Here is a 15,429-nt window from a genome sequence, read left to right on the forward strand (position 1 = left end):
GTCGTTAAATGGGAAGGTGGCAGAGGGTGTAATTGACATAATGTTAAAATGTTGATGACATGTTTAAACACTGTTTTGTGTGAATGCAGTGCCTGAGTACTGACAGATGATAGCAGCCATATGTTTGGCTGATGACTTAACAAGCACAATGTGGGTCTTCAGTTGGCTAGGAGCTCAATGACAATTAGCTGTACATTATCAGAGCGGGTGCCATGCAGAAATCCATCCCGGATGACAATCATGCATTTTGGTTCACACTTTACCAACTCATGTAATGGAAGCAAATACTTCAAAATTCACTATAACATCCGAGTGTCACAAATAATTAATAATTGTATGTGCTGAAAAAAAAAAAAAAAAAAAAAATCCCAATCAGGATGTTACCATGAGTGTAGAGTTCACACTATACAGCTTTAGTCTTTCCACATAAAATATGTACATGTTTGTGTTTTACTCTTAGCGCCTCTCAGCTCCATTGGAAGAGGTCAATGCCACGGTCACACACTTCCTTGGGATATGACAACAACTGAGTCAAAACCTTACAACAGGGTTTTGTGGTTGTTTGTTTGCTGACGGGCAACTGTAAATCAGTCTGGTCTAACCACATCCCTGCAGCTCTGCAGTTTTTTTTTTTTAAGTTATTCCTAAAAAAAGGGCCATCCACACCAAGAACTATGACTATAACTATAACTATAAGGATAAAATGCCAGCATCCACACCAATGAACGATTTTGTTGTGTTGCTTGGTTACGCCAAGCACATTGAGTGATCGGCGCAACGGTCAGCAGTGGAGCAGAGAGCGATGGAGAATAATATTGAAATTGATGACCTGCGATTATTGTATGTTGCAAGAAAAAAAAAAAAGAAAACCAGAAGGGCATGGGTTCATGAAATAATTCAGAAAAGAGATCAATTTGGAGAATCTCGCACTCTGTTGAGAAAGCTGGAGTCTTTTGAGGACAAATTTTACTCCTACTTTCAGATGAATCAACAGCAATTCAATGCAATACTGGCCATCATCAGAGACGACATCACCAAAGAAAAAAACAACTTCAGAGACCCCATCAGCGCCAAAGAGCATTTGGCAGTGTGTCTCAGGTATAAAATAGGCTTTGTGTTTTTACACGTAATGTACAATCAATTTAGCCAACATGAGCGTTTTATGTTGTAAATCACAATATTCAGACCATGTGACCAGTCGGCTACGTTAGACCGCCTAAAAAGTGTTTCCCTAAATGCCGTCAATTAGCTTAAAATGTAGTTTTACTCAACACCAAAAATCATAGACTGTACAAACCATCATGCGGTGCTGATTGGCTGTCGGATGATATCATTCACCACTATCGTTATAGTTGTAGTGTGGACGCTGCCATCCGCTTGAGTTAAGAACGATTTTTAGAACTATATATTTATAGTTGTTGGTGTGGACGGCCCTTAACACCTAACGTAAGAGTGGCTGTACTGTTCATGAGTCACTGAAGTTAGAGAGGAAAAAGATTAGAAACAAAATCACTAGAAGGTTTAACTCAGGGTTAGGTTATGATTACATTTTGAAACATTAAACACCAGCAATTGCTACATAGCCAGCGTCAGCATCGACAGCTGTTTGCGTAGCATTCTAAAGGTATGGCTGCAAGTTTGGCATCAAGCATCATGCTATTATGTCTTTTCCTCCTCTTTCCGCTTGATATTTTTGACATGCTATCTACCCCTGAAACTACACACCCTCATTTTCCACTTTGCTACATAAAAGCTGCACTTTTCCCCTCATTTCTGCTGGATATAATTTGTCTCATGCAGAATCATCGAATATGGATGCAATTTAAAGGCACACTGGGCCATTTTGAGCTGTCTTTGAACCTGAAAACCAATTTCTAATGGTAGTCAGGGAGGAATTATAACCACTGCAATTTTGGCAAACCATAGATACCATAATGATGGGCGGCAGTTTCAACACTTCTGGGCCATCTGGTCCATTCGGGAAGATATTTGGTCAGAGAGATAGTAAAGGTTTGAATCAAATCAAATGTATTTTATTGACCCACAAAGTTGCTGTGATGGAACTTGATTTCAAAAGTGTAAAGAGATTTGCTCTGGATTGCCCAGACAGCTCCCAAAGTCTTGAAAGCAACTGATATTAAAGACTTTTTTTTAAAATGGAAATCAGATGCAGAATTGAACATCTGAATTGAAGATGCCACAGCTCGCACACTGTAAGGAGATAAACACAGTCTGTCTCTCAGTGCTGTTGGAAATATTGCAAGATGTACTTGTTTACATGTTTGTGCCAGTCTATTTGTAGCACCCCACATATGTGCATTTACACGTTTGAGGAGCTGAAGTTCCTGGCTAAAGAGTAGAGAGTTGCCACCTCAGATGCACCACGGATAGAAAAATCCATTTGCATTAAAGGTGTCCCCTTAGAATGTGAGCATCATTTTTATAAGGACCCGCAAGTACTTTCAGCGAGAGTACTGGCTGGCATGCACAGTGTATGCAAACAGCCACGTCCCCTGCTCCTCACAGCAGAAGGCTAAAAATGTGTTGTATTGACAGTATCAAAAGTCTTTGCTCACAAAGAGAGATTGAGAAAGTCAGCCTTAAAACAACTTTCCTGACGTCTGGTCACAGCAAAGCAGTCCCTGCCCTCAGCCCTGCCTACCCGCCATCCAACCTTCATTCATTCGTTCATCTCATACCGCTTATCCTGTTCTGTGTCGCAGGGCCATCCAACCTTGGAGAATTACATTTCTGTGAGTGAATGCCTGAAATCTGCTCTATTTTGATTAGTTTTCTCAGGAGCAGTGATGGGAATAATGGCGTTACTTTAATCTGTAATCTAGTTGATTACTCTTTCCATCTTTATAGCGCCATTAGTGTTACTGCCAAAAAATCTGGCGCGTTACTATAATTGAAGCTGATTATTGGCAGAGGTAGAGTAATATTTCATGGTAAGTCAATCAGAGGTAGAGGTGGGCGGGTGTTGTCTACAGAAATTTGAAAGCACAAATCATCGGACACACAATGAATGACACAAGTGAGTCGGTCAAGGAGAAACAGGAATGTCAGCCCAAAATAATCCAAAGGTAGCCTTCTCTAAATGGAAGTATAGCCTTTACTTTTCCCTCCAAGAAATGAAAGGAACGAACGGAATGGTGAAATGGACATTATGCCCTGGACAAAAGCGCCTCTTCACGTCGGTGTCAAGCAATTTAAACTTACTCAAACATGTTCTAATTGATTATACACATGCATTTTAAGTTCTATTAATGAGGGATGGAGGTGGCTCCATCAGACACATTTGAGCATTTTAGTTACAAGTAACTAGTAACTAATTACTTTTTATAAGTGTGTCGGATTGGCCGGCGGTGGCTTTACGTTTTTAAGAAAGAGGCATGAAATGTAAACACCAAGGTGCCATTTACTGTTCACTACATGAGGCACCAACAATCCCTGGCTGCCCTTTATACCCTCCCGGCTGCAGGAACTAACCCTAAACCAGCCCACTGAGTGTAGGTGAGACCACAACCATAGTCCTCCATAAATACTTATATAAAACCAACACCATCTCAATACCATCCCATGAATACATATTTACATAAATACACACTACTATGCTAACTCAATAATACATTCACATGCCTACTCCTCTACGTGAACATTGCACTTGCTTGTACCCCCCCACCCCCATCTAGGAGTAATGGTTTGCTCCAAGAGCTCTTAAGGAGCTTTCTTGGGGCGTTCTCACCCTTTTGCCTCCACCCCCTGCCAAGGAGACAACCAGGAAGAGGTGAGTATTGACCTTGTTCACTAAAATTGCTATGCACAAATGAAGCAAACTAATTACACACAAAATACCATCCCTTGCACAGTGAACTACTGACTGACACTCGGGTTTTCATTTTACACATACCATCCCAACCATCCCAAAGTTTGTAACTTCAATAAACTTTACCACTAACATGTGTTCATATTATTTCAATGTATTGTTTGTATCCACACATACAACATTCAATTACTCATTTAAGTGATGCAACCCCTGGTCTCCATGATAAAGTGACTTGCCCAACATTGCTCAGGAGCCAATCAGAGGACAGGATCAGAGCGTCTTTGTTCAGTCCGCAGAGGAATTCTTTTCTCTTTGGGCAGAACTCCTTGGCCCTTCAGTCACTCCTCACTGCCTTACACGAAATAAAATTGTGTGGTAGGTAAAGCAGGTTAAAAGAAAGCTTGTGCCCATCTCCCTTGCTCTTTTGTTCTATTTTCTAATGCCAGTCCTACTCTCCTCAACCCCCTGGCCTTGTACAGATACCAAAGGTTTTTATTGATCTCCCATGAACCCCTTCTGACTTCATCCTGATCCTTCGAGCTAGGCCTTCTCATGAAACAGTGCACATTCAATGTCCCACATGTTCCAAGGTCACTCTGAAACGCTGTAGATTTAACAGGAGGAAAAGACAGTAGAGCATCAGTTTTTGTGCTGCTTTTCTTTACAGTTAGTGTCACCCACTGTGTTGCATTGTGTGAATTCTCAACGTCTGGCAAATATTTGGCATTTTTTTCCTCTTTCAGTATGCGCCGCTGTTTTTCACTGGCTTTGTCTCTTCGATAATTTTGACTTTGGGGATACAGAAGTGGCAAATGGCTCTGCTGGACATCAGAGCAAAAGCAGATATTGCTTCTACTGTGGGGGTTTAATTCCTTCCTCTTCAGTTCATTATGCTGCAGCTACACGAGAAGTAGCTTCCACTTTATTTCACAAAGAAATGGGATGATGGGGTGCCTTAATTTCGTCTCAGAAAATCATCGTTATCATATTCATCTGATGCAGAATTCAGTTTGTGTCAGCTTGAAATGTACCTGTGAGAGAACTCTGACCTGTTTTGACAGCTGAAAGTGCGAGGTTAACATCCTGTTCAGGGAGCAAGGATGAGCCTTGTTTTTTAGGACGCCTCTTATACTTGCCTTGGCAACAATACTCCCAGGACACTGCATTTTGTTAGTGTATGTTGATGTTTTATAGTATATCTCTCAAAACCTTTATTATTTTTTAATAGGAGGAGCAGACAGAGAGGTGGCAAGATAATGCGTAGCTGTTTATGTAAGACCTCTCCTTGCCTGCCTTCTTTGATCATTAGTGGACTTCCAGAAAAAATTATCTTTGAATACAAATAAAACTGTTGTTTTGTAACAGTTATACCAATGATACATATTAAAGTTTAAGCCTTTGGTCAGAATAGGATAAGACATTGAGTTGAGACATCAGGAACAAGACACGATACTGTATTTGTCATCAGCTAGAAAATTTACAGCATCATTCCACTTATTCATGTTAAAACTCTTTGTGCTGAGGTTAAAGAAAGTGCCTAGTCTGGGTTAATACAGGAAAACGTTCAACCTGTTTCCCTGAATTTATCGAAAGTGCTTTAGTTAGAGTTTAGGGCCAGTGGATCCGGCGTAACAGGACTGTGGCCAACCTTCATCTTTCAGAACAATGAGTTTCATCTGTTCACACAGGATCCATTTCCCCCTCAGTAAGCTGCATTGTAATGGTGCTTTCAGCACCTGCTACTTGTGCTAACACTTCCCCATCTGTATCCCTCCATCTAGAGTCAGACTAATGGCAGTCAGGGGGGTTGTAATGATGACTTTGGCCTTTAGAAATTTACTGTATATTTTATTGACAGTGCTTTACGTCCATAAATTATAAATGATCTGATTGATTTTTAAGCCATTAGGTGAAGAATCATTATGGTGTTTGTAGCAAAATGTGTCTGGTGAAAGGCGGTACTGTCTACATGTTGTTCATTTTATGAGCATCTTCAGACCCTCTGTGGCTTCAGAGGCAAAGTCTACTCCCTCCTCTTCTCCACACAGTGGCTTCCACTAAATCAGCAGGCTGAGGTTAATCATTATAAAGTAATTCAGACGGTAGACCAGGCGGGTTCTCTGCTTACTACTGGACACAAACACGCATGAAAACACAGACGCTGATCAAAGAAAAGATAATTGTTGATCAATGAGGGAATAAGGCTCACACAAAGCACAGCCACTCCCCAACTTATAAACAAGTTATGTTCTGAATGGCTGTTTGTATCCTGGATTCTTTGTAAACTGCTTGTTTGTAACAGAGCGCATCTGCTGCAAATACAAAGGACAGTGATGCTGGAGTGGCGTGGTGGAAGTATGATATGTACGCCTGGCATCTCTGTAGCATCACAGCACTTATGGTGTAACAATGTACAATGATGCGGTGACTGTTTGCTTTAGTCCAAAAAGACAATCAGCAATTTGGATATTGTGATCAAGATGGTTTAATTAATCGTTGCAACCTTATGAAAAATGTTTGATATATCGTTATTTTGACACCATGGCTATTAAAATAGACAGAAATTTTAAATTTAAATTTAAAAAGGTAACAATGTAAGAAAAAAAGTGCAAAAAGTGCAAGGAAAGTAGTTTTTTTGAGTTTGTTACTTAATTAGTACTAGTACTTAAGCCACGCATGTATTAATATTGGACTGTATTATTCGTTGGCTGTTGAGTCAAACAAAAGAGAAGGAAAAAAAATATGTTGAATATGTCACTAATTGAAGTTTAAGTTTCACCTCACGACCTCACTGATTATATTTAGGCTTTGAATGATTGGTCAGAGGGTTACTTTATCCAGACTCTTTCTCAGACTGACCTCAAAGAACCATCACTCTGCAGACATGTTTTTGTCCCAGAAGAAGTATTTTATTGAACCACAGCTTATGTCATGAAAGCATCAGTATCAGGACAGCTGGCTGGTCAGACTCCATTTGTTCTGGAGCTATGAAGGCCCCAATACTCCAGACAGACTGTAACTCTTCTCATGAAACCCCCTCACTGGGGTATTTCTATGGAGCTGAGCTATTATCCCTCCTCCCCACCCACCCAAGTCTTCTGAGACCTTGCTTGAGTTCCGGGCCTGTGCATTTTAGCGGATTGCTCCATGATGCGGCTCAAGTTACATGGCGGCTGCTCATTGGTATCCCTTTCATAGCCGTAATGTCAAACAATTCAGTGAGCTCCGTCTTTGAGGGAGCTTTGCGCAGATTGAGGAGGAAAGCTGTGGAAAAGCAGTCAGTGAGACACGAACGCACTGACAACTGGAAACAACCTTCCCACAGCCGCACTGTGGAAATGTCCACAGTCGTCGGGTATGTGAGCAACGTTCTGGTGCAGAATGGGGAATATGTTCATTGCTCAAAGCCCAAGGACATCCTCCATCTCACTATCGCCGCCCTCCCTGTTTTTTATAAATCTTTTAAGTATCACTTGCTGCATTATTTTAGGGCATCTGAAACACGAACACACATACTCACTTGCGCAGATTAAATAGACCCAAACACGCATTTCCTTATGCAGACACGCTTATTCAGCTAATGTCTGTGGCTTTGTCTCTGTGAGCCTCTGGTTAATAACTGTGTTTGTTCTTGTCTGCAGATGCCGGCTCAGGATCAGGAGATGATGGTAAGATTACTCACGTCCTCCTCCTCCTCCTCCTCTTCTTCCTATCTTGCAATTGGAGACATGCTGCTTTTTCATGGGTTTCTCTGCGCTCATTGTCGTCATCCACTGAAGCTGTTTTGCTCTTTCACCATGCAGTTGTGCAATAAACAGACATTAGAGGAAACTCAATTAGATCTTCTAGTCTGCAATTTTGAACAAACAGGTTTAACTTATACGTACTTTAACTTCTAAAATCAACTTAAGGTTGAACATCAGAATGAAAGGCATCCCATGCTGATGGTGGCTTCCATTATTTGTCCACTCCATTCATATCATTGTTGCTCAATATTCGAAACCGCTCTCACATTTCAGCAGAACGTCTTACTACATTCCCTTCAAAATGATCATCCAGTTCAATGTACCTTTCTGTGGGATGGCGTCTACATTTGTTTAGCCAAAAATCTGACAGCTGCTGTGTTTGCAATTCGTCCCAGTCGCAGTTTAAATTTACTTATATATGCACAAGAAACTGGCTACAATGAACTTTTTAATTTGAACATGCCACATGTTATCATCACAAGCAAGCTGCAACAGAAAAATTTGTCTGTCTCGCGACAACAGCTCTAAAACAAAAATATAGAAATATTGAAATGGAAGTTGAGTGAATTAAACTTGAAACAGCAAAACCTTTCCTTTATTTCAGTTAGGTTTGTAAAAAAATCTGTCAGTGTGCATTTCCTTGCGTGTTCATTAATTTTGTCAAAGTTAGCTCTACCTTTGCAGGGTGATTGTGTTTACGAATAAATGGGGGGAGGGATGTCGAACAATCTTCATGGCATCATAAAAGGAGAGTTATGAAAATCTTTTTTTCTCGCCCACAGCGGCTGAAGTGACTGATCATGCAAACTTTGAGAGAAAATCTGAATAATACAATAAATGGTATCAAGTCTCTGCAAGATCGTCATCATGCTGCTGGTGGAATTATAGATGTTTTGTATAGACGTTTAAATTATTTGTAGTTTGTGCTTTTCCCTTAATCCCTCCTCCAAAACCAATTAATTCCCCAAAAAGACAAATTCGCATACCAAACACATGTGTGCTGTCCAGCGAAAAAGACTGTCAGGGCTCGTTTGGAAAAGACGTGTAGACTGCATTTGTCAACTTCAGCTGGTGCAGTTTCTCTCTCTCTCTCTCTCACTGTTCAGCCACAGGGAGTAACAGGGGTTGTACTATCTGGGCAAGCATGTGGACAATGTCGCAATTAATAAACACTAGATGTTATAAGTATGAATGAGTTTGTTGTAATAAGATGGGAAAGAGCTGAGGGCTATGAGTGACTTTTTATGAATAACTGTTCTGAGTAACTAATCGTGTAAAATCTACAGCTGATTAATAATGTGTCACTCAACTAAGACTCCAATTTGTTGCCTAATTGACTAACAAGACTTGCCTCGAACGTCAGCGCAGACGGTACACAGACAGTAGTCGAGCGCGTCTGTCAGTTCATGTTTGTGCTGTTTGCATATATTTACTCTCATGCATCTCATCCGTCTCGCATCTATCTGCCCTCCTGTGAGTTTACCCATGCAGTTCCTTTATTAACTCTCACGCACGAAGCTCCAGCCAGCATATATCAGGGAGAGATTGGAAAAGAGATTAGTCCCCCACTACCACCCCTCCCCCTTCTCCCAAAAAAAGGTGGCAGACAGATGGATGAACGAGCGGAAATGAAACTGGTGCTATGTCAACCAGAGTGAGTGCGAGAGAGCGAGAGGGGGGAAAAGGAGACAGTGGACAAAAAAATGGCCTGAGGAAAGTCACAAAATAGATAAGAGAACTGAGAAAACAGCAAATGGCAAATGATACAGAGATGGAGGGAGGGAGGGAGGGAAGGAGGGAGAGAAGGAAGGCAATGGCAGTCAGCAGTAACAAACAGGAAGAAAATGAAACATATATTTTGTATGCCCTTTGAATGCAGTACTCAGTACATTTACTCTGCTTTACATTAAACTTGATTATCCAGAGAGTGCTGTCTTTGTCCCTGAGCAAAGAGGCAAACCCTGAACTTGCACGTCATGTCACAGGAAAACACCTGACATTTTCTTTTTTATTACACTGCGCAATGTCCAATGCTGGGCTCTGTAGTGGACAAGGATCACATTCCCCAGAGTCTCAGCAGTTTATTGCAAAGCCCCTGAATGAATTCCCTGAGAAACAAAGTATTCGCCAGGTCTTTCTTGTGTCAACACTCTGTGCCATTGCAGGGCCAAGAACAGATGAAAAACAGGAAGGCAGAGAACAACATTTTGGGCCGAACTTTTAATCAACACATCGTTGAAATTGCATTGTTGCTACTTTCATTCATTCATCCATTTTCTACCGCTTATCCGTTTCCGGGTCACGGGGGGGGTGCAGCTCACATTGGGCAAGGGCAGGGCACACCCCGGACAGGTCGCCAGTCCATCACAGGGCACATTGTGGTTGATGATCAAAATATCCAAATTTCCACTATAAAATATTACACGCCAAACAATAAATGAGGAATAGCGCTGCTACAGACACCCTGCCTATAAATCATATCCAGATGTAAGCAAATGCACTTGTTTCATGAGTGGCCCAACAAAAATATAATTATATGCATTTCTCTTTCAAGTGAAATAATGTATAATTCCAACTGGAAATGAGTCATCACAACCATCAAAAAATAATTATATTTTGCTGCCATTCAGGCCTAAAAGTTCTCGAATCACTGGAGTGTACCTTGTCTGCATTAAAATATGGTGACAATGTGAAATAATTAGCTAGCTAGCGTGGGTCCTTCAGTTGTAATCTAACCCAGTGTTACAACTGACAGGAAACTGTTCCTGTTACTTTAGTTGATGAGGCTACATTTAATTTTATTGTAAATAAGCTGTAATCAGATGTAATTAGACTAACCTGAGATAGCAGGGACGCAAATGATGTCTCTTCCGAGCTGATATCAATTGGCTGTATCAAAAGTGGCTGTAAACGGATTTTCGAAGATAAAGATAGTACAGTTGAAGAATACTTTATTGAAGCAAATAAATTTCACTCCATGCTAAAGTTATAACCCTGATCTTCACCATGTCATGTATTTATTTCATACTTATTAATGTCATAAATATGAGCATTGGAATATTTCTTATCACTTTGGATGAAATGTGTTTCAGTGCTTTTTTAGAGTTCCAGTTGTTTCAACGCACAAAACGACACTTCACTACACGACCATTGAGAGATAAATGTTACCACTGGCTTCATGTTCTCTCTGTACTGTACCCAGACAATAGACACCACTGCCGAAGAGCCAGGTGAATGAAGTCCATCTCACCCTAGCATCACCTCATCATAATCACTGTTGTGATTTCATGTCAGATGCTTAACAAGGTTTTCTTTTTTGGTGTTGTCAGTGTCTCACGGTCCTCCCATACACGTCGCACACAGCGACGCCACTGCTCTGAGAACTGAAAAAGTTTCGGTCCAGATCACATGTGGGGTCAGTCATCATCAGGGTCAATGGTTCATGGTTCATGACGCTTGTGTCTGACTATGACAGGCACAACAGGAAATAGTTTGTTCCGTTAAATCTAAAATACAGATTTACTACAAATTACGGAGATTAGATAATTTAATGGCAGTTGACTCGAGAACAGAAGTATTTGGGTTAAGAAGAATCAATTTCACACAGTTATCTCAAAGCCCTTTTCTCTTGTAATTTTACTCTTGAAACATAAGTTTGGTGACTCATTGATGGGGTTTTTCCATTTAGACATAAAACTCTAGAGTTCTGGAGATTGGTGTTTCTTTTTCTGCTTCATTGCCTGGAATTGTGCCATTTCTCAAATTCTATTATTTATTTTTTAAAACCATTATTTTATTTTTCATACAGTAACCCACCCAGGGTTTTTAGGATAAAAGCTGTTATATATATTTGCTTGTTTTATCAACCTCTGAAGATACCAACTTTAGAATGGCCTCACAGGGTTTGGATTGTAAAATATCATTTAAATAGAGCCGCAGACAGATTTTTATAATGCTCTCAAGACGTTAATATCAGTTAATTGTCAGTTGCAAGTAACTGTTGAAATCCAACAGTGGCAGGTATCATTTCAGCCACGAAAAACAGTTTATACATGATAATTAAGGAAGGTGACATCCTGACATGCCAGTTCACCACAGTTAAAGTTTATTTTAATGATTAGTGGCCATTGTTAAGAAACACTGATCCAGGATACAGGGATTTATAATGATCTACTGATAATCTAGTGTAACAACACATACTACTACAGGTGCCATAAAAGATTGCTTGTGGTGCAGCAGGAGCAGCAGAAATGGATAGTAAGCATCAGGCAGTGAAAATGATGAAGAGTGTAGTTTCATTACGCACATTAAAGTAGGCAGTCATCCCCTAAAAACAGTAGGAAAGGTTTTCTTTTGAAAGCTAAATATGAACGCTCACATTATGATATCTCTCTGTGATTCAAAGTGGAGGCTTGATAACCGTCCTTATTCTCAAGATGTCGGATAAATCTGACAAATCGATCATTCAGAAAGAAAAGAGACACTTAAGGAAAAATAACTCGGGGGCAGAGAGGATATTTGTGCAGAATAGGAGCAAGAGGGGACAGAAAAGGGCAAGGACAGGAGGAGGGGAAACACAAACACACCCTATAAAGATAGAATCATAGCAGAGGTCAAAATAGATGGGGAGATACAGTAGAAGAGACGGAAGAGGAGGAGGAGGGGGAGGAGGAGGGGGCCTAGCAGAGGTGGAGGAAGAAAGCTGCTGGTGTTTTATGAGCAGGAGAGAAGGTTAAGGAAAGTGGTTGTAAAAGGTGGGTTGGACTCCTGTTGAGGAAACCAGCAGTGGAGAGCCAGCCTGGTAAAAATCAAATGTATTTTAATGGCCAATGATAAATCTACAGTCATAAAAGCCAGGTCAGCCGGATAGTTGTGGTTTTATTAGCGAGATGGTCTATGTGTGCACCTTTTCAGACTTGCTGCGATGCACATGCATGCGCGTGTCTGCATTCATGCTCTCTCTTGTGCTGCTTTGTTGTCTGATAAGTAACTGCACAACTGACGTGACAAGTCAGTTGTGCAGGGAGATGCCCTTATGACAGGACTGTGGTCACATGGCCCCCATAGTCAGACTCAGACAGACTGATTCAGTTTCACCGCTATATAATGGAGAAATTTAATTGCGCTCACATGATCATGGGAGGACAGGAAAGAACTAGAGCCTTAAATTTTGTAATTTGTGTTTGCTGGGTTTCAACAATTCCATCTGTGAGTATTTAGCCTCTGTGAAGCTATAACACCCAAACCAGAATGTAACAGATTGAAAATTTTATATCTCAGAAAAATTTGTGAGACTTCAGAGTATTATATTTAAAAGAAAATGAAAAATGATTTATTCTTTTGTTGTAAAATGTGAACATGCACTTATATACTGTATGTATTTACATGCTGTGCCTTACACATACTGGTTAAGTGGGAAAAAGTTCAAAAAACAATGGGTGATGTCAATGTGAGCTCTCCTTTGGGACGGGAGAGCCTGAACGTTTTCGCTCTCGCTTCCACTGGCTGGAGGTGGATTATGGATTGGGATATTGCTGTTGCAAGTTCAGACCAGAAATATCTGCACCAGGTTGCCTGGCTATCGAGTCCATTCATCCTGAGCCACAAATGTGAACCACATGGTGGTGCTAAAAGAAAGTCAGAAGGATCACCAAAATAAGGGTCAGGAAGAGTCAGTATCTGAAGAATTTTGTCAGCCCATATTTTAGATGTTGACATTTCTCTAGACAAACAGAAAAGCAATTAGGGTTCATCCTCTGGGGACCGCGAGTGCAAAACTTTATGGCAAGCCATTCATCGATGTAGCTCTGTCTGACACTACAATGCATGTCAAGCACAAAACAATATAAGATGTTGACCACTCTAATTCATCTGTATATTGAGAAGCTTGTTAAAATGTTAGTTTTCCAAACAGTAACTGTAATTATTCACTGTCGGGTTTAAAGTACTAAACAATAACAGCATGATTTTCTCACCAGTACTGTAGGTTTCGCTTTGGTTTTTCTCAAGCCAGTATTAAATATCAACTTTTTGAAAATCGCTCCTGTAGGCCTGAATTAGTCCCAGATGGAAGGAGCAGGACATTAGAAGCCTCGAGTCTTGAAGTCAACAACTTGGACTTGGTCATGCTCTGTGGGCTACCGTCATTGAAGAGACCTAATTTACGCTGTGGTTTCGAAGGCTACGTCTTATCTAAATTAAGTCCTTTGTCAAGGTCAAAAGAGTGTCTTGTAACCTATCAGAGCCATTTTTCTGTTTGAATGGTAAAAAAGAGAGCGAAGGAGAGAATGGAGGCAGTCTGCGGTCTAATTATCAGTATTTATGGGACATTCTTCTCAGTGTCTTGGTCTTTTCAACTACCTGATTTCTTTTGTGTGACTCACATTATTTCCAAAGCTTGTATACGCCAAGCCTTTTTTTTTTTTTTTTTTTTTTTTTTTTTAAAGCACTTCACGACTATCAAAGGTATGAAAGTCGCCATCCTGCCATTCTGTCACTGTTGATGATACGCAATAAGAAGACATCATTTGTATTTGTATATTCATGTGCACAGGCACCACACACTATCTGTGCTCTTTATTACTTTTCTGAATGTTGACTAATGAAAAGATAAACACTGCACTCGGCTTAATTGAAATACAATAGCCTGATTGGGGTAATTAATCTAATGATCAGACTCACAACACTATGGATCTGCAAGCACTTCATTAATTTGAATAAAGGGCGAGGCTCCACTATGGTGCAATTATAAATTCAATTTCAATTGATCTCTGTTGGCCGGTATGCAGCAAAGCAGGGAAATGATTATAAGTTATCTCTTCACACTGTATTGTTTTATTGACTTTTAGAACATTATGGTACAACATATTAATAATATAAAAAAATCATCCTAGCGCCCGCAATAGTTGTAAATATCACTATAAGAATGAGGTCTAACATAGACTAGCATTAAGAATAATGAAAAGTATTCTGATACTGCTCTGATATCAGTCTTACGCCAGCAGGAAGTAGGTGTTGAAGCAGTGACCAAGAAATACCAAATCTAGTCAGATTTTTTTTTTTTTTTTTAATCACAAATAAAAGAAATAGAAATACAGCAAAATAGCGCTCTGGTCAGACCTGTGGTTCCCCTGGTGATTGTTCTATCCGTCCACTTTTGCTTTAGTAGCCTCCACAGTGACGAGCTACCCCAGTCACACTCCTATTGCTATGGTAACCAAGCCTGGATTTAGGCAAGTGAGTAATCCAGTCTTCCCACTTCGTGGCATAACGATAAGGCTCACCACTGCCAGCCCACCCATGTTTTTGTGTTTGCGTATGTGTGGGTCTGTGTGTGTCTTATTTGGTCATTCTGTGCTGCATGCCTTAGTCTCTCTCTCTCTCTCGCGCACACACACACACAGACCCTATCTAGCCAATATGTTCCACCCTAATAGGCAGGTGAAAGCCGAAGGGCAGATAGGCGTCCAGTCTTGTTGAAAAGTCTGAACCTTACTGAAGTTGGCGTTCAGCACAGATGTCCTCCATATTAAAGGAAAGAAGTATTGTGATCACTCCAATTACTGCAGAAATGAGTGCATATACAGTGGGTGTACCGTCGCAGCAACTTGAAGCCTGTGAAAGGTTTTCCAGGACAAAACTTGAAATAAATTACAAATATACCAAGAGGTAAAATGCCAAAATGATATATATTGGAAAATTACACTGCTTAGTTTAGAACTAAACTGACCCTGGTGCTTTTGCAGCTCAGAACATGAAGGACTTCTGGAGGTTTTCTGTAGTGATTGATGATTCAGAGACACCTCTATCTGCTGGATAATAACCCATAATTTACTGTGATCATGATTCCTGCAA

General features: G+C 40.4%; 1 protein-coding gene across 2 annotated transcripts in view; it reads left to right on the forward strand.

Moving 5' to 3' along the window:
* Positions 1 to 15,429, forward strand: part of tmeff2a (transmembrane protein with EGF-like and two follistatin-like domains 2a) — a 108,935-nt gene that overhangs the window by 49,734 nt on the left and 43,772 nt on the right. For both annotated transcript variants that reach the window (XM_029530875.1, XM_029530876.1), the window contains exon 4: positions 7,471 to 7,497. In XM_029530875.1, the coding sequence (XP_029386735.1) occupies positions 7,471 to 7,497 (27 nt within the window). The remainder of the gene's footprint in view (positions 1 to 7,470; positions 7,498 to 15,429) is intronic.

This window comes from Echeneis naucrates, chromosome 21, assembly GCF_900963305.1.
Source record: "Echeneis naucrates chromosome 21, fEcheNa1.1, whole genome shotgun sequence".
Classification (NCBI taxonomy): domain Eukaryota; kingdom Metazoa; phylum Chordata; class Actinopteri; order Carangiformes; family Echeneidae; genus Echeneis; species Echeneis naucrates.